Source organism: Zerene cesonia, chromosome 4 (assembly GCF_012273895.1).
Source record: "Zerene cesonia ecotype Mississippi chromosome 4, Zerene_cesonia_1.1, whole genome shotgun sequence".
NCBI classification, from domain to species: Eukaryota; Metazoa; Arthropoda; class Insecta; order Lepidoptera; family Pieridae; genus Zerene; species Zerene cesonia.
In genome coordinates, this window is record NC_052105.1 from 1,225,006 (window position 1) to 1,252,275 (window position 27,270).

The 27,270-nt window shown below is 32.8% G+C and overlaps 2 protein-coding genes and 4 non-coding genes across 6 annotated transcripts; 1 reads left to right on the forward strand and 5 right to left on the reverse strand.

Moving 5' to 3' along the window:
* Positions 1–9,956: 9,956 nt before the first annotated feature.
* Trnae-uuc lies at positions 9,957–10,028 on the reverse strand. The gene has a single exon. It is a non-coding gene; the product is annotated as a tRNA-Glu (tRNA).
* A 379-nt stretch (positions 10,029–10,407) lies between these two features.
* Positions 10,408–14,964, forward strand: LOC119839701 (coatomer subunit epsilon). The gene is made up of 7 exons (XM_038366120.1): positions 10,408–10,547; positions 11,104–11,295; positions 11,885–11,976; positions 12,532–12,697; positions 13,313–13,424; positions 14,065–14,180; positions 14,803–14,964. The coding sequence occupies exons 1-7, from the start codon at positions 10,449–10,451 to the stop codon at positions 14,929–14,931; spliced, it is 906 nt and encodes a 301-aa protein (XP_038222048.1). The 5' UTR covers positions 10,408–10,448; the 3' UTR covers positions 14,932–14,964.
* Positions 14,965–15,586: 622 nt separating this feature from the next.
* Positions 15,587–15,705, reverse strand: LOC119839814. Its single transcript, XR_005288275.1, has one exon. It is a non-coding gene; the product is annotated as a 5S ribosomal RNA (ribosomal RNA).
* A 247-nt stretch (positions 15,706–15,952) lies between these two features.
* LOC119839697 (collagen and calcium-binding EGF domain-containing protein 1-like) lies at positions 15,953–25,996 on the reverse strand. Its single transcript, XM_038366114.1, has 9 exons — positions 25,847–25,996; positions 20,169–20,297; positions 19,521–19,669; positions 18,640–18,782; positions 17,971–18,127; positions 17,467–17,564; positions 16,933–17,102; positions 16,465–16,610; positions 15,953–16,159 (listed from the first exon to the last, which is right to left on the reverse strand). Exons 1-9 carry the CDS (start codon positions 25,966–25,968, stop codon positions 15,981–15,983), a joined length of 1,293 nt encoding a protein of 430 aa, XP_038222042.1. The 5' UTR covers positions 25,969–25,996; the 3' UTR covers positions 15,953–15,980.
* LOC119839827 lies at positions 18,854–18,972 on the reverse strand. The gene has a single exon (XR_005288286.1). It is a non-coding gene; the product is annotated as a 5S ribosomal RNA (ribosomal RNA).
* Positions 21,006–21,124, reverse strand: LOC119839833. Its single transcript, XR_005288292.1, has one exon. It is a non-coding gene; the product is annotated as a 5S ribosomal RNA (ribosomal RNA).
* Positions 25,997–27,270: the final 1,274 nt, after the last annotated feature.

Genomic DNA, 27,270 nt, shown 5'->3' on the forward strand with positions numbered 1-27,270 from the left:
ACATTCGCTCACGATTGTCCGTGAACTGTTGAACTGTAATTATTGTAGTAAATCGAATTGGGAACGCGTCTCAAAAGAGTTGCATCAAATTCATTGTTGGCCTGATAAATAATACATATGTAGAAACACTTTATATAATTTTTGTTATCTACGATTGAAATAAATACTGTGGAGAATAAGTATAAAATGCTTCAATTTCTTATTATTTTCATTAAATGCTATTGACTTTAATTAATTGTCTTTTATTTCATGTACCTAAATTAAATTGTCTTAGTACTTAATTAAAAAAAAATGAAAAACGTTGTTCCTTTTTAAAATAAATACAAACGTACTAAAACGATTGTTTTTTTAAAGTGTTCATTGAAGTGTCCTTTCATTGAATTCGTTTCCTCATCGGACCAGAATCGCTCCATCTAATAGTTACATCTTCTAATATATAAAATTCTCGTGTCACAGTTTTCGTTGCCATACTCCTCCGAAACGGCTTGACCGATTCCTCTGAAATTTGGTAAGCATATTGGGTAGGTCTGAGAATCGGCCAACATCTATTTTTTATCCCGATATTCCTACGGGATACGGACTTACGCGGGTGAAACCGCGGGGCGCAGCTAGTCTTAATATATAAAATTCTCGTGTCACAGTTTTCGTTGCCATACTCCTCCGAAACGGCTTGACCGATTTTGATGAAATTTTTTGTGCTTATCCGGTATCTATGAGAATCGGCCAACATCTATTTTTCATACCCCTAAATGATAAGAGTAAGGCAGAACAGCGTTTGCCGGGTGCAGCTAGTTTTGTTCTAAAATTACATAAACATATCAATAGTTGTGTTATCATTCGTTACTTTTATGAAATGCTAGCGGTCTACCCCGGCTTCGCCCGCGGTACTTATATAACAAACAAACAAACATACAAAATTTATTATACTATACTATAAAGTATAGAATCATACTTAAAGAACTACTGCGTAATATAATAATATACAGTATTATATAATCTGTGCTAATATGTTGTACATTTTTGCGTCTCGGTATTGTTTTATGTGGTCTCATATGTGAAGCAATTTGAATGAAGAAATTTTTTTGATCGAATTTCATTTGTTGACCATGTTTTAATAAATTCGCTGGAATTGATACAAGGTTTCTCAATCAATTCTTATTAGAAATAGTATCTTCTATAGTCTCTGGTTAAAATAACAAACGGGACATACAATTCCTTTACATAATACATATATATAATGTATGTTTATTATTCTACTAATATTATAAACGCGAAAGTTTGTAACTATCCATGGATGTTTCTTACTCTTTCACGCGAAAACAGTTTATCGTTTCTGTTTGAAATAAGGTATATAGATAGTGGTTGGATTAGCACCTATGCTACTTTTTCCCCGGGTACCACGCGTTTAAAAACAGTTATGGTTTTTTTATGGCTGTAATTAATGTTTGCCCATGACTTTCTCAAAAACTGATGACAATTTTTTTACTTGTATATGAAAGCTGGTTTCGTATTAAACGCTGTCTGAATTATATGTTAATTCATTTTTAAATATATAACTAGTTTATTATATTTAAGGTTCCGTATACAAATAACCCGTCTATCTCTCTGTCTGTCCGTTTGTCATCAGGCTGTATCTCATACAAAGTGATAGTTAGACTGTTGAAGTTTTCAGAGATTTTTTATGTATTTTTGAACCGCTATAATAAGAAATAATAAAAAGTAGGTTAAGCAACGGTTGGCACGGCTATAAATTGGATGGGTGACCAATCTTTTTTGCAGCTGCTCTTATTATTTGTAGCTCCTCGTTAAAGTTAAGGGTTAGTGTTGCGAGTCACACTCCTTCTTGTCTTTATATGAATATATAGTCTATATAACTTTAGTAATATATAACGTATATTCTTACAGTACGCAGGTCGTAGCTAGTTTGCGTTTCGCATAACATTATCAGAAGAAGTATTCCCTTGTGTCTCGCAAGTCGCAAGTTCAGCTATCGGCCGGTCAAGGCAAGCAAAAACACTAAAGTTTTTACTACATCTTCATCCTACGTCAGTATATTTTATGTCAAACCCAAAATAAGCACTGAAACTAGGTTGTGGGCTAGGGCTGTCAGCCTTCTGCACAGCTGAAGTGTCATAATTATTATATTACTTGACATTCCGAAAGAGGTGTAAATTTTCAACACGCACTTGACTTTGGTAACTTTTTTGTATAAAAATAGAATAGTAAAATAAGGATTAATGCATTGCATGAACATACAAATACAATTACGATATCATATATTATATTATATTAGGTATTATTATACCTCACTGCTATTCTTTTAATAATATTGCCTGTTCTTTAAACCTTTTGATACATTATACACTAGCGGTTCGCCCGGCTTCGCCCTTAGTACATATATAGCCTATAGCCTTCCTCAATAAATGGGCTTTCTAACACTGAAAGAATTTTTCAAATCGCACCAGTAGTTCCTGAGATAAGTGCGTTCAAACAAACAAACTCTTCAGGTTTATAATATAAGTAAAGTATAGATTATATTGTAAAAAAGGAAATCTTTAGGACTAGTTTCAATTGAAACAGGTTAATAAGCCCATAATTAAGCTCAATTATTGCTTGTTAATTTGATCCATTCGTATAGGTGGTCCTTATATCGTGCGTGGATATTTTTTTCAATAAAATAAAAAAAATATATAATAAACAGATGGTGAATGGCTTGATGCATACACGCAAGACAAGTCGTTGGTGGCTAATTATGTTTTAAATAGACTAGTACCTGAAGTTTATCTTTAATGAGTGCTTATTGGAAAAAATACCAATAAGCCTTTCAATTGTCAGAACGGGAGCACATGGGAGGTTCCAACTTTCAAATAAAAAGAGAATCGTAAAAATGAATTCATCCAGTAAAAAGTGATAACAAACATTAATTGATAACCGCCTCCTTTATTAAAACCGGTTAAAAATAAACTTAGTCTGTAGTGAAAGTACGAAAAATCTCAGTCATATATATATTTATGTGGTTGGATTTTTTCGAGTAAATACAATTCATGGAAAAATAACATGGTCATTCATTTTTTATCGTTGAAATAGTATTTTCTAAGATAGAATACGAAGTTTTGAAAAACGATTAATATATTGAACGAAAGTCGTTTCGATAAGGCTAAATAAGTAAGGCTCTTCTTAAAGGTTCCCACATAGTGATGTCGTATTAACATGAACCAGCTGCTGTTCGTTAAAAAAACATATTATCAAAATATTATTAAAGCATAGAATACATAAAAGTAACGAAACTCCGTACGCTATTATTTGGGAAGAAAGAAGCATAAGATTTTGGGTTTTCGATTCTGACTGTACAGTGGGGTGACCACGATTATTTCATTCAGATATATTCAATTTTTAAGTTTGCCAAAAAGAGCAACAATATTGATTACAACAATCTGTCTGTTTATAGTCCAATTTATTGAACAAATGAACCACAATATTAATTCTAAATGTACCTTTTAATGGATATTATTTTAATGCATGTCATATTATTGTATTTTTAATTTGTAATAGGATGCCAATCTCCAAAAGTATATTTTACTAAATTTTTTTAACAAGAAAATAGTAATTGTTTAGGACAGACTGTCCTCTTCACAATTGTATCCTATCTCACCCTACTACCCTACTATAAACACGATGGATTGAAACATATGATATGTTTGATTAAAGATAAGTATTTTTTAAATAAGCCTTAAAATTTATTATTTTAAATGCTTATACGAGTATTGTTTACATGAATAAAAAAGAATAAAAATAAATTCCTGAAGTAATTTATTATACAATTACGGCACTTTTGTAATAACTACATCGAAAATTATTCGATGTAGTTATTACACTTGGCTGTTAATACGGACAAAGTTACCAAGCATTTTCCCCCCCTCATTACCTATTAAAATATTACGTATTGATCCATATTTAAATTTCTTTAAAATCGTCATTCACACACTAACGTCACAAAACCATCGTCAAGCTTTAACAAATGAAGTGGAATCATTGCAAGCTGCACACACCCCAACCTACCCATTAGCCCAATTCAAGACTTCCTAAATAACAATTCGTGAGAAAGTCTCGCGCGTGTGTCGCATAGCGTCACCCTTCGTCTCAAGTTCATAGTACAGTCGTGTACAAAACATTGCAGGTACAATTTTTTTCTGACTCAAACCATCTGCTTATAAAACGGATAGCAGATGCAAGCCAGGCTATTGTACTCGGTAGAACAGTTTTTTTGCACTTTATGAAGATTGAACGGATGTGAAGACGTATGGAGAATCGATCTTAATGTAACAAAACAGTTTCCTTAATTTCAGAAGTTTTTGTTAGTGGTGGAAGCCAGGTTCCGGTGAGATAGTTCGGGGATGTCTTCTTAATAATGTGTTATGATGAATGTTAGATTAATGGGGTGATCTATTTATCTATGCCCGTGTTAATATTCTATTGTATATTTACTTTTTATTTCTTCTTATACGGCCTATAATAAATATATCTATCTGATTGAATTCAGAGCATATAAATAGTATAAGAAAAGTAAGTAAGTTTTGATGTTTAATTTTTAGTATGTTTTCCTATAATTATGAAAATGGGGAATGAGGTAAAAAGGTAGTCGGCCTATTGGCTTACGTATGTATCCAAAGACTAAAAAGTAGTTATAGTAAGAGGTTCCCGCCTCTATGTCGTCGCTTCCTCCGTCGACTGTCCGTCTATTTGTCTGTTGCCAGGCTGTATCTCTTGAACCGTGATAGCAAAACAGTTGAAATTTTCATGTATAATATAAGATTGACGATGTATTTTTGTTACCACTATAACAATAAATAATATAAAAAATTGCTAAATAGAAGAGGTTTAATGAAGATTCCAAATAATTTAAATACATTTCATACTTCGTAGCTTTAAGCCCCAGGTTTATAGCCAGTTTTATTTAACTAGGTACCTGTTAAATATAAATGAGTTTTGAATAAGAAAATGTTCATATTTCAGGAAAAGGAAGACGTTTAGAAACATGACCAAATAAAGCGAATGTTGCGTCATCTACGTCAAAATAGCTTCTTTAATTTTTACCAAGTTAAACTTGAGTTTCCATCAAATTCTGTCGAAAATTACAAACAGATTTCAAGTTTAAGGATCAAAGGCATTAAAAAAGTGAAAAATATTGAGAACCCTTGAAGGGAGGTTGCCGGAACGGCAACCCTTGTAAGTTCAATGACCTCCGCTAATTTCGCCTTGGTTTGCAAACAATAATTCACTACTATTGATTGAACTGTTTGCTTCGACCTTATTATTAAAAACTTAATTATTATATATGAATTATTATTAGAATGATATACCTATATTAGAATGATATACCTATAAATCTTTAAATTTTTTAAGCCCAATATATTGTTATGCCTTATTAGATGCAGCGTTTTTTTAGAGCTTAGTATCGTTTAAGACCAAAATAAAAAAAAATAACATGTAAATTAAATTAATTAATCGTATAATTTTATAATATCCATATATATAAAATTCTCGTGTCACAATGTTAGTTACCATACTCTTGCGAACCGCTGGACCGATTCCCATGAAATTCTGTGTGCATATCGGGGAGGTCTGAGAATCGGCCAACGTCTATATATACAAATATTTATTTATTTTAAAGTGAAAACATGGGCAAAAAAAAATGTATTGTTTTTTTACAGCAACGCGTCTAAAAACTGCATATAAGTCTCAGGAACTACTGGTCCGATTTGAAAAATTATTTCAGTGTTAGATAGCTCATTTATTGAGGAAGACTATAGGCTATATATGTACGACGGGCGAAGCCGGGGCGGACCGCTAGGTTAATGTAATCTTAGAATCTGTATGTACGTTTGCTCGTTAAATATTATGGAAGCATTTCAGACAATTTTCTTAGATTCACACGATGAATAGATACTACGATTTGTAGAGGCGTAGGAGTTTCACATTCCATACTACCTTAATTTCAATTTCAATAGCTATTGATATATTTCGCTATAATTAGAATAAATACCTTAAATGAGGAAAAATTATTTATGTTTTGGAACTTGGCTACCGATACGACAATTATATAAGTCATGTCATCATTTGGTCTATTTACGTTACTCGCTTATGGATTTTTCAAAAGAATTTTTCTTTTCTTATTCATTAGCAATATATAATAAAAAAATAGAAACATTCACAATCAACAACAAAAAAATAAAACCTAAATTGAATGTTTCAATACACACGTATTACTTTTATTTATTAGCCATACAACAAGCAAACAAGCATAATTGAAACGCAATTATACTAAAATCAAAATCATAACCTAAAAAATGGGGTCTAAAAAGAGCGACAACAAAACCACCGGTAACCGTCTTGCGGCCCGGTGCAAGGACAGCTGGCAGAGCCTGAGAAAGGACCCTTACAAAGCCCTTAGGGTCAACAACGATGCAAAAATTTCATTCATTTTAAACTTATCGAGACGATTTATGCAGTGGGAATTTGATTTAGTTTTATTTCGTACGGATAATGAGGTCTCGATTCGAATCTGGTCTTGGTTGTTAAAAGAAGTTTTGATTGCGACTGCATTTATTTATATCATTATATTAAGCTAGGCGATGAGATAATGGAATCTTGTTCAGATTCTCTGCTCCATTTAAATATTTTTGGTAAACTTTTTCCTATATAAGGAGAGTGAATCACTTTTCTTATGTATCATAATTGGACACTATTATACATATTATAATTTAAAATGTGATTTATACCAATCTTTTAAAATGCCCCTAAATCTAATGAAATATTCAAATATTTCCCGCCTTTATATAGTTTTGACAAATTAACATATGGATATATTTTGTTTACTAGCTATGCCTCGCGCATTCATCCACTTCGTTTATGATAATATGCTTTATTGTCTTAAAAATAGTGTTTCAATTAGAACCTCCGAATCCTGAGATTAGGGTGTTCAAACTAACAAATAAACTCTTCAGATTTATTATAATTTAACAATCTATATGTATGCGCTTAACTTGCATAAATATCGCATAAAAAACTAATTGGTTATTTATTGCAATAATTATCTCTATACGGCAAATCTATACGTCTGAAGCACTACACTGCATCCATACAATCCTATACATACAGATTTAATTTGAGACCAACTGGAGAGCCAATAGAGAACCTCCACGTGCGAAAACTTTATACCAGGTATTATCAAGCACAAATTTTCCGCGTACCAAACTATATAAACAAGGAAATAGCACGTGCAATCCACTTGTATTAGATGAAATGAACTGAATTACTTTTACAATGTTCTTTTCACTTATCTTTTGTTATTGCACTGTATTCATTATGTTCATTCAGACAGCAGACTATGAGGACAGATAGTGTTGTACAGCTCAAATAAAATATCTTTACTTGTAACAATTACCTAAATGAGCATCGGTTACGGTTGGAAAAAGGTTTATGTTTAAGCAACCTAGCTAACATTAAGATACGGTGAAAGAATGTATAAATCTTTGCAGGGCAATAATACGGTCTCTCGTATGAGATGTCTATTAAAATCATATGCTTTTGCTTTATAATATTGTTTTATAATATAATATTGTTTTATAATAATATTGTTATCTTTATTCATTATAAGTACTTATGATCTATTAATCCATAACAATGAAATCTTGTTAACAACACATTACCTAGAATTATCACCCAGATTTGTGGAGACAATGTACGTTGTTAATAGCAAGTATTACTGGGAAATATCTAGTGCCTTTGTTTTTTGTTTCACAAAAACTGTGAATATTTTATTAGGGGAAAGATAAGATAGCATTGATCGTTCCTTCAATGACGTATAGTAATTTAACGTGTGCTTTAATTTTATTGAATTTAGAACGCTTTAAATATATGTTCTGGCAAAGCTTAAAATAAAATATATTTTTTTATAATATATTTCATTAATTACAAATTGTACGTACGTTTGGTAAAATCAAATTTGCCAGAATATAACAAACAGCTATTTCATATATATTTATATATAGTTAAGTCAGTATAGATATGTCTGAAGTTTAAATAACATAAACGTTCTTGATCTATTTAACAATCATAGCACTATTACAAACCACTACCTTTTTGATAAACCGTCCTATAAGTGTAGTCAAACGTAAATTTGTGGTGTAATACCGACTACTTCGACATACCAAAGCCCAAGGATCTAGGATGCGTAACTATCATAAATTTAAAAAACTAGACGAGATAAGCTCTGTAAAAGCAAATAGACATTTATTTGTACGGTATTTTTTGTACAACCAGTTCATCTTTATTATATTACAACAATGTTTTTGAATGAATATTTTTTGCTTCAAAACGCATATTTGCGACCTTGAGCTTTTTAATAAAGTAATTTGAACCTGTTTTTAAATTGGGGAAATATGTACATATGATATGTACTTACATACTAGGTATGCTTAATTAAATGGGAATATGGATAATATTAGTGTTTATAATATTACATATTATAGTTTCATTTTACACACATTCGCTTTTTCAGAAATATCTATCTTCGATCGTCTAAAATTAAAGAAAAGTGTAAAAAATCCTGAATTCATATCAATTTTATTTCAATTAATGAAATTATTAATTCAACTATTATATATTATATTCTATATAAATCTTATCCTATCCTACTAATATTATAAATGCGAAAGTTTGTAAGGATGTGTGTATGTTTGTTGCTCTTTCACGCAAACACTGCTGAACCCATTGCAATGAAATTTAGTACGTAGACAGCTGGACAACTGTTATAACATATAGGCAACTTTTATACCGATATTCCCATGGGATATGTACTTACGCGGGTGAAACTGCGGGGCGCTGCTAGTTAATTATAATTGATCATCACTACGATTTTCGTGTGTAGTCGAAATTTCTTTTTTATAATGCACGATTGATCTTACCTTGAATTATATTTCAAAAAGTCTTTGTTCAGTAGATATGAAGAAAACGTAATGCATTTGCTCCTGCACTACAGTCTGTGTGTAAAAAAAGTTTTGTAACGTAACAAATTCAATAGTAAAGTGCGTATTATTACTTGTAACAACCTACCTGGAGTTTACCTGACTGCATGCAGGGCTTATTGTTGTATTGTTTACTCTTTTATGTAAGCCGAGAGATGAGACTTTCACAATTGCAGCTTTTTACCTGAGTCTCATTGAATAAACTTAAGATTATGTAGGTATGAGTGTATGACGGAATTCGAATATCTGGTTTTGTGAGCAACTGTGTTTGAATTTGTAGAATGCTGTTACGTATATAGGTACTTATAAGTATAAAAATTAATTTAGGGCATTTCTACGCTGTAACATATATTTGTTTATTTTTGATGGAATTACAGTGCAGATTGATTAATTTTTTAAGAGTTGATTTAATTTCACTGTTCGTGTTTTATGACATACAAATGCATTAAAAATAAGAAATTAAAACAAACTCGATTTTGCCCCGCCCGCCACGATGTTTTTTTTTTATTCATTAAAATATTTCAGAGGTGTATGTAATTAATCGTATATTATCTATATCTATTAAGATTATAAACAAAATTGAATTTGTGAGTCTGTGACGTTGGTACCTGTCAGAAGTAATCTCTGGATCTACAGAACCCAGTTTAAAAATTATTCGGAGTGTAATAGGTTATATTTTATTTTGTTTTTTTCCGGGTCAGCCCGGGTGAAGAAATATTGAATATGCAACTCTTAACATTTTACATAAGTAAATAAAATGACTAAGAATATGAAATTCAATATTTTTTATTTTTATTGTATATGGCTAATCCATTATGTTCTAATAAAGTTATAAAATATGAAAAATTAGTGGAGTAAGTACAAGTACGAAACAATAAAAGTTAAGAACAGGTTTAAATAAGGTACAAATAAAAAAAAGTCAAAAGGATTTTCCCGTACCGGGAATCGAACCCGAGCCTCCTGGGTGAAAGCCAGGTATCCTAGCCACTAGACCATACGGGATATAGAAACTGTATCGAAATATTTATACATTTATTATACACATAAGTCAATTAAAAATATGTGCTTTTATACTAATTATTATCCTGTTATTCCATAAATAAACTTTTAGTAAAATTTAACATCCAACATTTAACATTTTACAAAAGTAACAGGATAATCTAGATGTTTCTAATAAGAATCAATCACGCATATTAATTTATTTATATGTTATTAGAATTGGAAATTTTATAACACGGTTTCGATAGAGACTATCAAAATTTCCTCTTTGTTATTTTTTTACAGCAAGGATTTCTAATTACCTAAAAGCATAATGCATACGCATGCACAATTCATTTTTAAACGAAGCGGACTTTGTCACTCTGAGAAGTGAGACATAATTCAGGTGACTGTCAATGTCAAAATTAAATAAAACTTGTCAAGATGGCACGTCAGCAGGATGTTGACGAACTTTTTGATGTTAAAAATGCATTTTATGTTGGAAATTATCAACAAGCTATCAATGAGGCACAGAATGTAAATGTAAGTATTTCCAAAACTATTCGATTCCAGATATAACATATTCCTTAACAGAGTTATTATCATGTATTCTATGCCGATGACGTGTTGACATTTTAGTCAGCGGTGATGATTACATTATGTTTGTATGAAATTATTTTATATCTCCTTTTACTTTTTTATTAAAACTCTGAACAGCCCTTGCTATGAAGATTATTTGATATAGTTTATAGTAATCAAATTATTGACTTGCTTGAATTTAGCCGTAAAGACCCAGCCAGCGTTCAGAGGGTGATTTTATGTAGTTCATCTACTGAGAGATGAAAGTACACTTAATAACACAAAATAAATATCTTAAGAGTTTGTGCATCATGCTTACAGTATTTTAACTATTTATCTTAAATATTTTTTTCTTACATATGTATGAGGTGTTAGTTCTATTGTAAATATTTTGATTTGAATTAAATAGTGGTATAAAAAGTTTGCTTATAGACAAATTAATAAATATTCAGAACAAATTCACAACAATCACACAACATCTTTACGTAATTAACTATAATGATTCTTTATATATTTTCAGCCTTCGTCACCATTAATAGCACTGCAGCGAGACACATTCCTATACCGTTCTTACATAGCTCAAGGGAACTTCCGGATTGTTCTGCAAGAGCTGAAGACTGCAGATCCACTGTTGCAGCCGCTGAAGACACTGGTGGATTATTTGTCTCCGGGAGCAAATAAACCAGCTATTGTTGCTGATATTGATGCTAGGGTATAAAATGATTTCTTTAAAATTTATTATATTATGTTAATTGGTACTGTTTATCTATACAAATTTATAAGCTGAAGGGTTTGATTTTCGTTTGCTATACTAATCAGGAACTACTTGGCTGATTAGGATGAAATCACACAGAAGATACTGAGATAGTATGAATCTAAGAAAGCGTAAATGGGTAATTTTTTATCATTGAAATTCCAATGTGGGAAAGACAATTATGTGGTGAAAACTCTAGGATTGTCTTAACTTTTTTTTTTGTATATATGGACAAAAAGTAGACCCATTAGATTTATTTTAAAATAAGTTGTTGAAGTAAAGTTTAATTTATTTATATGAAAAAAATAAGGTAATTATATGTTAAATAAAAATACTAATATTTATTCTTAAGTTTGTGTCATTTGTGAAATGATCCTCCATATTAATCAAAATTATAGAGTATATTTTTCTTACTATGATTTAAAAGTTCATAATAATTAACTATATTTTACAACCCATGAAAACATGTCTAATTGGAGGAGATGTTAGAAAGTTAAATTGTAATTTTTTTGTGAGTGTTAAAAGTGTTAAACATTAAACATTTCAGGTAGCCAAAGGCACGGAGCTAGCGAATGACATATTCCTGATTGTGGCTGCTACTATTTACTACCACGAGGATAACTACGAGGCAGCTCTCAAGTAAGCAATAATAATCTCCAAAGATGAGTATATATCAAATTACAAAACAAACTTGATTAATTCTGAGCTAAAATTAAATCCTTTGCTGTAATTATGGCTTAGACATCACATAAATTCATTATTCATGAATGTTGTATTTATTCTACTTTTTGTCATGCAACAAACCTTTTTACGACAAATTTACGCCCATACGAAAAGAGGGGTCATCATTAACTGGCTATATATTTCCCTGACTCTCAAAGGCCGTAACGAAATAAAATGCACTTAGCCTTGTCACTGTTACTTACAAAAGGTCCTTTTTTAATTCAAACTTACACACACAACACACACACACACACACGTGCCCGCACGCACACACATACACTTATCAAAGGATGGTGACAATACAATATTGTTGTCCTGTTTGGGTTTGTCAGGATTAAATAATTACACTATCTGCTACTGAGATAATTTAGTTTAGTCTATGTAGAATTTAAACAGTTTGTAAACATTTTAATATGTATAAAATATAAACATAAAATATCTCAATATCCATATATAATATAAAAATTTCAGAATTCTCCATGGAGCCGAGTCACTGGAGCTACGAGCGTTCACACTGCAATGTCTCCTCGCAATGAACCGACCGGACCTCGCCCGCAAGCAACTCAAGTTGCTGCAAGATATAGAGGATGATGGCACTCTTACGCAGCTGGCGCAAGCCTGGCTCAATTTGTCACAGGTACTTAAAGAAATAAATGAAATAAATTTAATTCAAAATCTATTTCTTAATACACTTGCCAGGTACTAGATAGTACTAGTCGAAACTTTCGTCTGTTTTCCTGTTGTCTGTATAAAATGCCTTAAACATTTATAAATATAGTTCTGTTTGTTGATATGGTATAGCTTATATCAATCAATTTTGTTAATACTATTTACATTATAAAATGGTCCTTCAAAGTAAAGGGCACATGATAAGAAAAAAATCATTATGAATTTAAACAGTATTGCAATATCCTGTTTCCAAGATCATCATCATTAAATGTAATAAGTCATTAATATGTTTATCAGTTATTATTCTTATATGATATAACAAAATATGACCAGGAAATGGTACCCCTGTTTACAATTTCCCTGGAAATTATTGGAAACAATTTACAATAAACTTTAAATTATTATATTTTATAGACTTCTTTTTTACCCACTGACAATATTTTGATAAAAATTTATTAGATTAATGGTTTTTTAAACATTTTGCAAGTATGGTGTGGTATTTGGAAAAATATCCTAATAATGTTTATCTATTGTTTTTTTTTTTCACAATAATCTCTGTTTGACCCAACGTGCGCGTGCGCAGGGCGGGCCGGGCGTGCAGGACGCGCACTACAGCATCATGGAGCTGGCGGAGCGGCTCGGCGCGCTGGGCGCGGGGCCGGCCGCCGTTGGCGCTGCCGCCGCTGCCTCAAGAGGTTACCTGCCTTTTATTTACATTTTTTCGTACTTATTATAATTTATCAGCCGACCGAAACAGCTTCCTTTGATCTCAGAAGGCACACTTATTCATTACTGCTACGGAGCAACGCTATGCCATACATACATGGCATTAGAGATTTAGAAAATTTTAAAAGTACACCGAAAATGTTCAAATTTTTTAAAGTTGCCATTCAAATCCAAGTGGATACATAATCAACAAATCAAAAGTCATTAAGATATAATTAGATGTTTATGAGTTATAAGTGTAGATATTAAGGATATTTATTACAAACACTCATAATTGGTAAACACTTCAAATGCAGCTTAAATCGTGCCTATATTGCGTGAACTTGTCACTTCCAATGGACAAGAATTGGACCGACTTCGAAAAGATTAGTGGTTTCCGCTTAGAATTATTTTATTATTTTATTTTTTGCTTTTGGAGGGTTGTGGAGTCCGTTAAATTTTTGTTAAAAAATAATTATTAATTCTTTAATTATTAATATTAACTATGTTATTGATATTTTGTTTTGATAGCTCTGTATCTATATGGTCCCCTAGTATGCAATTTGTGTGCTTGTATTTGGTCTATATAAAATAATTGTGATTAATTCATTAATTATAATTCATTTTCAGGCATGTGGGAGGAAGCTGAACAAATGCTAACTGAAGCACAAGCCCGCAGTCCTCAGCAGCCCGAGCTGCTTCTGGGGCTGGCTGTCACTGCTGCACACAGCTCCAAACCGCCTGAGGTAGTAAAGACGTTTAAAATTCCTAACTAAATGCCTTAGATAAAACATGTTCTAACTACAGAATGCATTCTAACAAAACAACGGATTTTTATACATATATATTACTAGCTGCATCCCGCGTATTCACTTTCATAAGCCTATATCCCGTGGGTATATAGGGATAAAAAGTTGCCTATGTGTTATTCCAGTTGTACGTACCAAATTTCATTCCAATCGGTTCAGTAGTTCTTACGTGAAAGAGTAACAAACATACATACACATACACATATATCCATCCTCACAAACTTTCCGATTCCGAATCATATGGATGGATGGTAGTTCCTAAAATGCTAAAATGACTATTCATAATTAATTGTAAAAATTTAAACGAATAAAGAGTTTTTGAGTTGAGTTGAGTTAATAATTAATCAATTACTTATTAATTGTCATAGAATAAGTCACTTTAAAAGAGCTTTTGAAGGAAGTCTTATAAGTAATCTGAAAAATCAGACGTTACAATAACAAATAATGTATGGAAAAATATGTTGTATTGTATATATATATATTATTTTGATAAATAAGCACAACAAATTTTACTAGCTACCTGAGCGCAATTTAAAAAATATTCATTAATATTTTCCAGGTATCAGCCCGTTATCTAGCGCAGTTGTTGGACACGCACCCGGAGCACCCGTTCGCTCGCGAGTACAACGCGAAACTGAATGAACTGAAACGCCTCACCGCGCAGTATCAGCCCTCTGTGGCTAACTAATTGTAGGGTAGTTTATTATATAATTATATCGCATTTGTTGTGTGTTTTATTCTTTGGCCTTATTTATTGAAGGAAAAGCGATTGTTGTAGGATCCTTTTATTATCTGTTTTCTCAGGATTCAGCTGATGTTGATGCTGATGCGATACTGTTACAGAAAAATCTTTGTTTTGTAATGTTTTTTAATCGCTAAAACCTTAGCCCCGGTTTGGCCCTTATTAAAAGCATCTCAAATCTCTCATCTCACCAAGACTCTCAGAAATAACTAATACTATTGTACAAATTAAAAGTTTTTCAATTTCCAACTACGGGTGTAGTTTTCTAGAGTAATTAGAGTAACTAGCGTAAATACAATCAAATATTTTATTTTTATTATTAGTATTATTGATTGATGCTAATAGATGTTAGAATAAAATTTAAGTAGTGTATTGTTATAATAATGCTCATAACCTAGGTACGATGTTGTGTTATAGGTTGAAAATTACTATTTTTAAACATAATTGAAGTTTCAACTAAGATCACTTAATTATAGGATAAATGATAGAAAAAAAAACATGCTATAAAAACGTTAAAACCTCTTATTATGTTATCTCGGACTTCTTTTAGGGTTTCTTGAAAGAACTTGATATTTTGGTTTTGATGCATAAAACAGCAAAAAGCCAACATCACGCGGTGTTCCCAGGCGGTCACCCATCCAAGTACTGACCGCGCCCGACGTTGCTTAACTTCGGTGATCGGACGAGAACCGGTGCATTCAACGTGGTATGGACGTTGGCGATAAAAATTCTCAAATTATTCATCTAATGATGACAGAGTATTAATCATAAAAAATATATATTTTTTCAGTAGAATCATGTAGAATGTTAATAGTAATTGATAATTAGATAAATGAAGTAATTGCTTATGTAGTGCATAAGCAATTACGTCATTTACCTATTTATGATATATATATATATATATAATAGTGATAGTTTTAACAAAATCTGGTAATAATCAAAAAACTTATAGTAAAATCAGACAACGTTTAACGAAAACTGTAATATATTTCCAATCAATAGAAGCTATAATCATAGTCAGTGTCCACGTCGTCGTCCCCTGCACTGGATTCAGCGAGTTTTCTAAACTGACGTAGTTTTTCGTCCATTTCTATGAGTTCAGTAACTTCTGGATTGGTGCTCTTTGCTAACGAGTAGTCTGTGGTCGTGTCATGTGTTATTTCACCTGTTAAACCTGCGAGAAACATTTGGGTTTATTTTTAAATCGTTTTATTTTGTGACAGTGATGCGAGTGATTGTCGGAATCGTAACTCGTAAGTATTATCCTTAAGTTTAATATTAAATTAGCAAGATAAAAGTATAATATAATAAGTGATAGTGACAAGATAAAAATATAATAAGTGGTAATTAGAGGGTTAGATTACCAGGATTTATTAAGGCGTTGGCTTTTACCTTATGTTGCTTTTGCTTTGCTATCCAATTTATAAGAAAAATTAGTCCTTTCCAACTGAATTAAAACTTTATAGTTTATACTATTACCATGAGTGTTGATCTCGACTTCCTCGGGCCCCTCGACGGCGGGCGGGGTGAAGGCTTCCAGCTCCTGCCGCGTACTGTTCCCTCGCTGCAACTTCTCCTGTTTTTTCTGTTCGCGCCAGGCCTTCTGCAGATTGAAGCGTTCTGGCCTGAAATGGGTAAAAATTGAAATTACAATAGATCTATTTGTAGATTGTAACCTTTACATATAGGAAATCGCCACTCGCCTGTCAAATTATTGATGGTTTCATTTCCTTCATAATTCTAATAATAAAATAATTAAATTCTACACAGAAATTAAGATTGACTTTATTAATAAAATACGAGAGGTTTCCGTGTAAATTGTAATGTAATTTATTAATTATCACTACAACTTATTCACTTTCACACCATTGAAAACGACGTAATAAACCATTTAAGTATTAAATATTTCTTCGTATTAGTTTTATTGATGAAAATACGTAGACTTACTTTTCTCCATTTTTGTACACTCGCGCTTCCAAGTTGCGGATGTCGTGCCTAACGTCAGCCAGCAGAAGCAGCATCAGGTCCATGGATCCGTTGGGGCCTCTCGACCCTCGCGGTCCCCGAGGCCCCGTTTCGCCTTTGGGTCCCTCCATGCCTGGCGGACCCGGTGGACCCTGAAGAAACACGACGGAGAAAAATAATGTTTTATGTAGTAAATGCACTTTTCACTAGGGAAATATAGTTATGTAACTATACATAATTTCCACATCATTCTATAATATCCTGTTAGTATTTATCAAAACTCGGTAGCTAGGTGATTCTAGAAATAATGGTTTCAAAGCATATGCTTACATATTATTAAACTGTTGATTTTGCAATCTTAATGTTAAATAAAAATTCTTAATTGATTCTAGTCATAAAAAAAATATTTCATAGAAATTTTAAATATTCCCTATGTGGTCGACAACAATTTGAAAGCTTTTAAAATATATGTTCTATTAACAGAAATCGCATATGATGAATTTATTATAGTCTCACCCTGGGCCCTCTCTCGCACCTACAATAGCCTCCCTCTAGCGGCGCTGTAGCGTCTAGCACTCGGTACGCATACGTGCCCTCCGCGAACCTATCATCGCCTGGAAGCAAAGACAATCATTTAAAATATAATAAATAATTTTTTTCAAGTATGTAGAAAAAGCTTTTTATGAAACACCATTTATTACAGAATTATAAAAAAATCAATATACTCGATTCTAATTTTATGATTTTAACATTATTATTGCCATTCAATGTTCAATCATTACTGCTGTACTGCAGACTTTGATATCCATTGTAAGTCAGTGGATAATTTAGGTAACTTCAATATGCTCTCACGGTACACTCTCATATCACTTGTTAAGTTGATTTATATATATCTTTATTTATTATAAACTCATTTAAAATATTGTTCCATAATTTATATGAGTTAATAAAATACACAGATCTATATAGTTTTGTATATTTTCTTTCTTTCTTATTGCAAGATGTCCTTCCTGAACCCACCTTCCCCTTTAAGCACCGGGTTATCCAGTAGCTTCTTAAGAGCCGCCTGCGTGGAGTGCAGCTGATCGCTCAGTAGCTTCACCTTGCGAGAGAGCCACGACACCGTGTCGCACGGCGCGTAGCAGCGCGACGCTGCGCGGACTAGCGGCAGCGGCTCCTGGAATATATTCATATACCTATGTATATTTTCCTATATATCTATTTTTTTTCCTTGATTGTTTTATGTAAAATTAAAGATTCATTTGCCATAGTTACCTAAATATAGCAATCTGTTTTCAATCTCGGATAGGATTTTGTAAACTGTCGTTAATAACATCACAGATGTTATAATACTGTAGGTAACATACATAGTTGAAGAGGTTGCTTGTTTGGTTGAACGGTTAATCAGGAACTACAGGAATTAAAGTAATCATAAACGAATGAAATGCGTACTTTTTAAATATTTTAGACTTTTTTTGAGACAACTTCAAAAAAGACGGAGTTTATCAATTCGACTGTATTTCTTGTGTTTGTTACCTCATAACTTTTTGCTGGGTGGTTGATTTTTAAGCCCCTTTTTTTTATTTTAAAGCTTTTTTTAAATAAACAGATCAATTGATACTTATAAAGGGTTAAGTTTTTCATTATGATAATTATTATTTCATGTTTCATGTAGTACTAGTAGCTTACCGGCACAGTAACCACGGGTCGGATGCACTTCCTGCCGTCGTCAGCGATGGTGAAGGGCGGCACACACTCGCAGTGGTGGCCGCCCGGGTCGTTGACGCATTTCTGGTCGCACCCGCCATTGTTATCGGTGCACTCGTTTATGTCTGAAAAATATTGATGTATTTTATGATTAGCTATGAAAGTTATAAAATGACCACAAAAAAAAAATCCAAAAAGCCAACATCACGCGGTGTTCCCAGGCGGTCACCCATCCAAGTACTGACCGCGCCCGACGTTGCTTAACTTCGGTGATCGGACGAGAACCGGTGTATTCAACGTGGTATGGACGTTGGCGACCAGTTTAATGAAATTTAGTAACATATTTTTGTAATGAAGTTAATTACAATTTTTTTTTCAGAGAAATGTGTTGATCTTTATAATGTCTTTTATAGTATATGTAATACATATATTTATTTATTTTTATAGGAACTCAAACCGTTGTCCCGATATATTTAAATGATTTAAAGATTTCTCAAGAATCCTTGAAAAACATGTACAATAAGTATTGCAATGTCTATCCCTGTTAAAATATCCGAGGTGAATATAGTACGCTATTTATTAGATTGAAAACTGATAATATTTTCATAAAAATCACAAATAAAAAGAAGTCATTCTCGCTATAACATAAAAGTGTCTAGGTATAGTTATGGGGCTAAAATAATGGATAATAATTAATCCAGAGCTATCCATAGTATAAGCAGTATATATTATGTTATCTGTGGTATATATAAGCTATGTCATGGTAATTTATTTATGTTTTTGTCTTTTCTTTAGAAAATTGTCCAAGTCTACTTGTAAGGCCATTACTATATAAATAACGTCTATCAAAATATATAGCCCACCTATGCAATAAGGCTGCGTCTTTCTCCTATAATGGTCCTCACTGAAGCTGAACCCCTGGTAGCAGGTGCACCACATGCGGTCCTCCCGCACCTCGCACGCTTGCTCGCATAACCGCAAGCTGCATGGGTCCACGGTCTTTGGGACACATCTGAAATAAATAATGTTCCTTATTAGGGAAGGTCACAGCTGTAATAGTGACTCTTCAGACAGCACGGCATTACCTATTAATTTGATTTATGCATAAACTAGCTGACTCGGCAAGCGCTGGTTTACCCTACGTTTAGGCGTATGATAAATAGATGTTGGCCGATTCTCCGACCAACCCGATATGCGCACAACATTTCATGAGATCAGTCCAATTCCAAAATTTAAAACTTAACGCGCCGTATAAAAATTTGTCTAAATTTAATTTATTCCCTGTACAGAGGGTACGGTCTCAATGCCCCGACCTTCGTCCACTTCGCCAATACTGCTCTCATATTTAAACACTTCATGCTTATTAAAAATCTAAACACAATACAGTTATAAATGTACATGTGCACTGTAACTTGTACTTTGTACATAGTATATCTTTATTTGTAATCTGTCTTCTTCTATATTGCCAGTATACATATTATATTTTATTACAGTTAAAACATATGTCTCACCGGCCAGCGATATAGTGGTGTGTTTCACAGCAATGCAGTCGTATGCATTGGACATCGGCGCCGCCGACTCTGCATGTCTCTCGTGAGCGCAGAACTCGGTCTGTGGGGCATTCTGCACTCTTGTCTATCCTGGAAAATAAGCATTGATGAATATAATTGCTGCGTTGCGATGTTAAATACGAAAAAACATACATTCGCTTTTCTTATATCACAATAAAAATGTCGTTTTTAATTTGTTTCTTGTTATTAGTATAGAGTTTTTGGATGCATAAGATGGCACTAATAAAAACGTTTATCAACAGAATTTCTATTTAGTACTGCCTGACCCCGCGAACTTCACAACGCCATGGAAGAAACATTTTTTGACATATTTTCCTTATTTTTTAATCTTTTGAACCTTACAGGGACTATTATGAATGCATCAAAATTAAAACTATTAAAAACGTTCATGCCTTTTTTGAGTTTTAGGGAGACTAACGAATAGCAATTGGTTTTAATTTTTAAATAATTTCGTAAAAAATGTCTGTATTATTTAAACAGGATTCCTCAATCATTTATTTTAGCTTAAAATACTATGACTTAAAAGAACTTTCATTTTTTTTCGTGTGTCTGTAATCTATTTAGTATACCTTCTTATTGAACGATCTTGTATTTAAAGGCTATATATATAAAGTAATATTATAAATAGGAGACATCTGTGTTTTTTGTGTATATTTGTAATATTATCACATGGAAACTATTGGACCATTTAATGCCAAATGAACATGAATGAATGAATGAAACAAATGAAAATATCCAATCGAACAAAAAGCAGTTTTAGAAAAAAAAAAAACAAAAAGCCAACATCACGCGGTGTTCCCAGGCGGTCACCCATCCAAGTACTGACCGCGCCCGACGTTGCTTAACTTCGGTGATCGGACGAGAACCGGTGTATTCAACGTGGTATGGACGTTGGCGATATCGGAAACCAATTTATTCATCTATTCGTAGGTACCTCATTTATGTATTCTTTTACTAGCCCCTTGAGGTAGAATTTTTCAAAATCATTTTTTAAGCGGATGGCTACGTCATAACATCTATCTGCATTCCAAATGATCAGCCCGATATCTGCAGTGGTTTCGTCTGTGCGTTGGTAGATCACTATGTCAGTCAGTCAAAGAACCATCGGTTTATATCCGCAATAAGAGAAAAATGGTTGAAATTTTAATAGCATTTACTAATGTAGAATGATTATTACATCATCATTATTGGCCCACTGGGTGCTGCTGTTCAATAATATATTATACAGTAGTGTTATTTAATTTAAGCAATATTGATGACTGCGTTGTGATATACGTTACTAACAAAGTACAAGCTGCTCGAATAAATCCTAAATATAACTACCAAAATTATAAAGCTGAAGTGTTTGTTTGTTTGTTTGGTTTGTTAAAAGCGTTCATCTCAGGAACTACTGATACAATTAAAAAAAAAATTTCAGTGTGAGATAGCCCATTTATTTAGGAAGGCTTTAGGCTATGTAACCTCAGGTACTACGTGGGTAAAACTGCGGGGCACAGCTAGTAAAAATAAAAACAAATACAGACAGGATTTATAACGTTTCTGTTAACTATCTAACTAAAACTCATCCATCATAAGTAGTTTACTGTGTATACAAATTACAATATAATGTACAACGCGCACACAATGACGTACTTTTATCTTATCATAATTACGAGAACAAATTCATATGATATCATCAGTTCCACGCGACAGAGTAATTCCATTTAACTTTTGGACTTTTGTATATTTGTGTCAAAATAATCTTGTAATTTTACGGGAAAAATGGAAATATCAAAATGTAACTCTATTCATAGGTAACTTATGAGATAATGATTTGAAGTTTGATGGATTTGTCTCAGGTTGTATAGCATAATAATCATTTGAAAATAAAATAAACGTACAAAATTGCGATAACCTTCCCGGTAGAGATTCGGACCCCTTGTCATCTTGCACATAATTCGTACTACAATATAATTATGTATATACAATTGCGTTAAAAATATAACATATTTCTATGTACATCTCCGTGATTTCCATATAATTAGATTTTACAATTGTACAATTGCTTATTGCCTAGACAATACAGCCTCAGGCCCAGCTAGCCCATTCACGAGCGTCAAGACCCTATCATCAAGTTTTAAAAACAATACCAAAGATGGTAAAGCAAGTGCACGGGTTCAACGCACTGCAGTGAATTGGAGTGAGAGTAATTATGATGGCGGTCTGCATACAATGCTCTGTAAACTATATTCGTATAGCCAGCAAGGGCCCAAGATATAAATAACACTTTGATCTCGCTTCTCCGAAGTACATGGCGTTATGCAAAATTACGCATAGCGTCTTCGATCGTTACACAACGTTGCTTTTCTTTTACTTCCAGAAAGATATTTTCACCGTATAATTATTAATTATTTTCGAAAACCCTAGAGAAACATTGCTCCTGGTCTCAAAATAATGTCCAAGAATTAAAAATTCGACGACATGTGACATCTGCCAACCCGCACTTGGCCAGCGTGGTGGATTTTGGCCTGAACCCTCATAGGAGGCCTGTGTCCCAACAGTGGGAACAGGTATGGGCTGATGATGATGATATAATCTCTGAGTATATATAATAATCTCTCTATCAACTCACTAATGAAAACTTTGATTTAACATATTAAGATGTATGAAGTTTAGTTCTTGTTTGCGTAATATCGACCCCAACGTAGAAACAATAGAAATACTAGTATAATATTATGTCATCTGTGATAGAAGTTACATTTACTTACATTTTATGATTAATTATTTTTTTAAATACTTTGTATACATGATACATCCTATTTGAAAAGCTCCACTGCATACCTGTCAATTTTGATATATTTTTAAGGCAAAATCACTACTGCTCTATAATTTTTATTCTTTTGTCTTGTTAATAATAAGTAAAACATTCATGGACATGTTAATTTCAGGTTTAAATGAAAATTTACTTTAAAGAACATTCGAAAATAGATGAATAAAATAGAAGAATAGAAGTAACCATTTACTGGTTGTAATCAATCGGCTTAGTAATGTTATTAGTTTAATAATTTATTATATCAAAGATACATTAAAGATGTCACCGGATGAGAAAGTCGTTCCTGCTTTGAGAAAATAATAATTATATAAGCATTAAGTATTATAGCTGAGGAAATTACAACGCTGGGACATCAATCAAATTATAAAAAGAATGTGACTAAGTGTGAGATTCTATTTTTACATGGTACACAGAGTTTCTGGATCAGGGACGCTTTGCTCTCAGTCAATCTGTTTGCAGAATGCAATGATACTATTAAAATAAAGAAAAATAGAAACGAAACTGCGGTAATATACTTAATAGATATTCATAGTGACGTGGTCATTTTTAATCTGTATATAAGATGTTAGAATTAGTTGAATTGATAATCTGACAGACAAAGCTAATAATAAATGTTCAATACATTTAAACATAGATTTACTGTTACGCTTGCGAAGGTAGATAGGTACACTTCACTACATAGTATAAAACAAAGTCGTTTTATACTATGTAGTGAAATGTCCCATAGGGACAGATAATGCGGCGAAATATACTTAAATCTTTATCTTTATCTTAAGCACATAGGCTTTTACTACTTTTCAGCTGTCTAGCACGCAAGTGATCCCACAGATTATAGATAGTATATTTATAAAGGGAAATTTTCAATGAAACATTAGCCATCTTGAAGAAATAAAGTACGCTCTGACGCAAATAGTATACGAAGGGAGGAAATGACATCGGCACCTAGTTTAATTTTTGACGCACTGCCACTTTGCAGGTTTCTTAAATTTTCTAACGATTAGTTATTATGTTTTTTTTTAGATGAGTAATAAAATAATTTTTATTGTAGTATATCGAGCACGACTTGGGCTAGTTTGCACCGGGGAAGGTAACAAACTCTTGTTTCATTTGGTGAGTTTTTGTGTGGTAGTCGAGCACGCTTCGGCATGAATTGGGCCAGCTCGCACCGGGGAAGTTCCACACCCCCACAGAAGAAGTGTTTCGTTCGGTGAGTGGGGGAGCCGAAGGCCCACATTCTTTTCCATACCCTTCCCAGACCTTTCCTTTATTCCTCTCGCCAATCCCTTCTTAATCCCTTCCCAATTTAAAGTCGGAAATCTATTTGTAGATTCGTAAGGTCTCCAATGGACCTTATGCCTCTCCAAATGTTCACGGGCGTTGGTGCTTACCATCAGGCGACCCATCAGCTCGGTTGCCAGGTATGTATACTCGCATAAAAATATATACAATACTGTTTTGTCATAATGTGATTGTTTTTGTGTATATATTTATGAATGAATCAAATGGATGTACTAGTGATGCAGTCAGAGAATATTTTGTGTAAGTTTACTTTTTTACCGTTCAACAACAACTTTGTAATTACATTTAACATGACTTTTATCTACAACCTGACTTTAACCACAGATGACATAATACTATACTAGCTATAACCAAAGCATAAAGAAGTATTAGATATTCCAATCTGCACCTGTTCATTGTGGTGGATCATCACCTGAACCTTTGTACGAGATCTGTGTCCCAGCTGTGGGAACATTTTTCCAGGACTAACGACGATGATTTAATATAGTATTTTATCGAGCCTGGTCTGTACGGATAGTTCTTCTTGATGGTGGAATAAGAAGCATTTCTCGCGGATAAGAAATCTCATAATAACTAGTGTCAGGATAGTATTTTCTTGTGTTTGATCGTTCGATAGTGTCGGGATGTAAGCTAATATTACAGTAAAAAATATCTGATAATATTTCGTGTTTTCAAAGTAATTTCTAACATTAGCTTGTTGCTATTAGTGAAGCTCGAGAATGACTTGACCAATTCGTCCTTTTTTTTATTATCATTGTTAAAGCACAAGGAAGGCTCATATGGAGAGAAAACATGTTACCCAGTGGGGGTTCTTGAGTGCAAGAAGCAAGCCGCTGCACTATAGCGCTTTTCATAAAAAAAAAAACAATCAATTGAGTACATTTGTCAGAAAAGATCTCAATTGATTGTTTTTTGGCCATCGACATCAACTAGCACCAGCACCAACCACCCGATAATAAAATTGAAATAATTAAGTAGTGGTAACAGGACATACAGATCAGTCAGAGGAGAATTTATGTTTCAGTTAATGCTATATAATAATCAATACGTTTTATTTAATTGTATGCAAGTTGTTAAAATTTAATACGTGTTTTTTTTTACAAAAAATAACTTTTTGAATATTTTCTTGAAATTATTACAGTTGGATTAGAAATCCAATACATTTTTGTCGGAATTTTGTTTTTAAATGAAATCAAAGTTTAATGATAAACAAAAGCCCAATGACCTGATGTTTTATCACTGAAAATGCACGTTGCACTAAATAAAAACCCATTATCGCACGATACAGTTCATTTTACTTGATATGTATTTTTTTTTTGTTTTTAGTTATTTCAAACATTTATCGAAATGTTATATCTGTTGTGAAGTCATTAATGCTATATTTCTAAATTACCTGACATTTATAAACAATACAATTATTTATATATTTTAACGTTTTTTTTTATTTTCTTTGTCACTAAGATATATTTAAGAAATGCACTTCACCATCACTGAAATGATCACTCACACGTCAATCACGTCGTCATGGTAACCGTCTTCAGCGTAATAGCCCGTGTCCTGAGTGGCAAGTACCAGGGTTGTATAGATGGCGAGAAGGATGAGACCCGTGGAGCCGGGCGGCGCGCGCATCGTGACTGCGCCCGCGCCGATGCGTTTGCGCACTGAATCTCAAACTTGTAGGGCGTGTGTTCATGGACAAATTACATTATTGAATTTTCTTTTTCTTTTTCATTAATAGTTTACTTTAGCGTACTGTTTTACTATTAATAATTGATTATTTGAATATACGTATAATTATTTTAACACAAAAAAAAATATCACAAATAGACCAATTTCAAATTGGACTACATAGCAGGCTCGAGCTTTCAAATAAAAAATAAAGAAGTTGGTTGAAATGTTTCCCAAATCGATTAAAAACTATAAGTACAAATAACTATGTAAATGCATGCGGCTAACCACTTATAATAAATTTTAAATCCATTGCACAGAATTTTAATGCAACCGATTTTGATCGGGTTTTTTTATTAGACAGAGTGATTCAAGAAGAAGGTTTATATCTATAATAACTCCTATTAAATTACTGCGAATTTAACGCGTGCGAAGCCGCGGGTAGATGCTAGTTATTTATAAATGCATTATACTATGCCTCTCATGAGTACCCGGCTTTTACATAGGATGCGTACGAGTAGCATGTGGGCTGCCTTATCGTAATATCATCGAGCTATTAAAGGGTACTTATTTAATTCACTTCCCGCACTTAATTTAGGCCGATTGGTGAATATAATTAAGAGCGTTCTTGAACTTTAATGTGAATGTAATAAAATCTAAATTTGAATATAAATAAGTATACATACATACTTGATTGTCATCATTTATGATAGCCTAGTCAAGTTTGACCTCCAATTAATTTAGGTACGTTGCTTGTAAGATAAGAAACATTTTTAAGACGTTTTCTCTTATAAATCCTCCTTTCAGCTTTAGGTAACTATTAGATAATTATTATCATAGGAGGTGCTAATGACCTTATCTAGTAATATTAGTCCACTCACTCTTTTCGTCTAAATTAAAAAATAAGTTTATACCAAACTTATAGAAATGAAGTAGACTTACAAGAAAAGTGATGTATGCAAAGAGTATGTTAATAGGATTTACTTATCAGTGATCTAAGATGGAATGGAAATAGGCCGTTAAAGTATAATGAGAATTAATCTAAATTCCTTGCGGGAACACTGACGAAGTCTGATGAATAAGTTATCTTAAATGCATATTAAAATGTCTGGCGCTAGCCTGCGATGAAGATTCTTTTTGTTTTTCTCGATTCTGAAAGTTGATTTTACAATTTAAATGCTATACTAGTCGTGCCTTCCATTTTCACTCGTGTTGAATCGAGTTAAGGTATCATATTTATACTTTATATAACTTATAATATAA

What these genes read in the sequence shown, in the direction of transcription:
- LOC119839697 (XM_038366114.1), bottom strand. Translation starts at nt 25,968, where the DNA reads ATGCGCGCGCCGCCCGGCTCCACGGGTCTCATCCTTCTCGCCATCTAT. An exon ending in CATGACGACGTGATTGACGT is followed by an intron (nt 20,298 to 25,846) that starts GTGAGTGATCAT and finishes CTTATTTTCCAG; the next exon opens with GATAGACAAGAGTGCAGAAT. An exon ending in GACGCAGCCTTATTGCATAG is followed by an intron (nt 18,783 to 19,520) that starts GTGGGCTATATA and finishes AATATTTTTCAG; the next exon opens with ACATAAACGAGTGCACCGAT.
- LOC119839701 (XM_038366120.1), top strand. Translation starts at nt 10,449, where the DNA reads ATGGCACGTCAGCAGGATGTTGACGAACTTTTTGATGTTAAAAATGCA. An exon ending in TTGCTGATATTGATGCTAGG is followed by an intron (nt 11,296 to 11,884) that starts GTATAAAATGAT and finishes TAAACATTTCAG; the next exon opens with GTAGCCAAAGGCACGGAGCT. An exon ending in AACTACGAGGCAGCTCTCAA is followed by an intron (nt 11,977 to 12,531) that starts GTAAGCAATAAT and finishes TAAAAATTTCAG; the next exon opens with AATTCTCCATGGAGCCGAGT.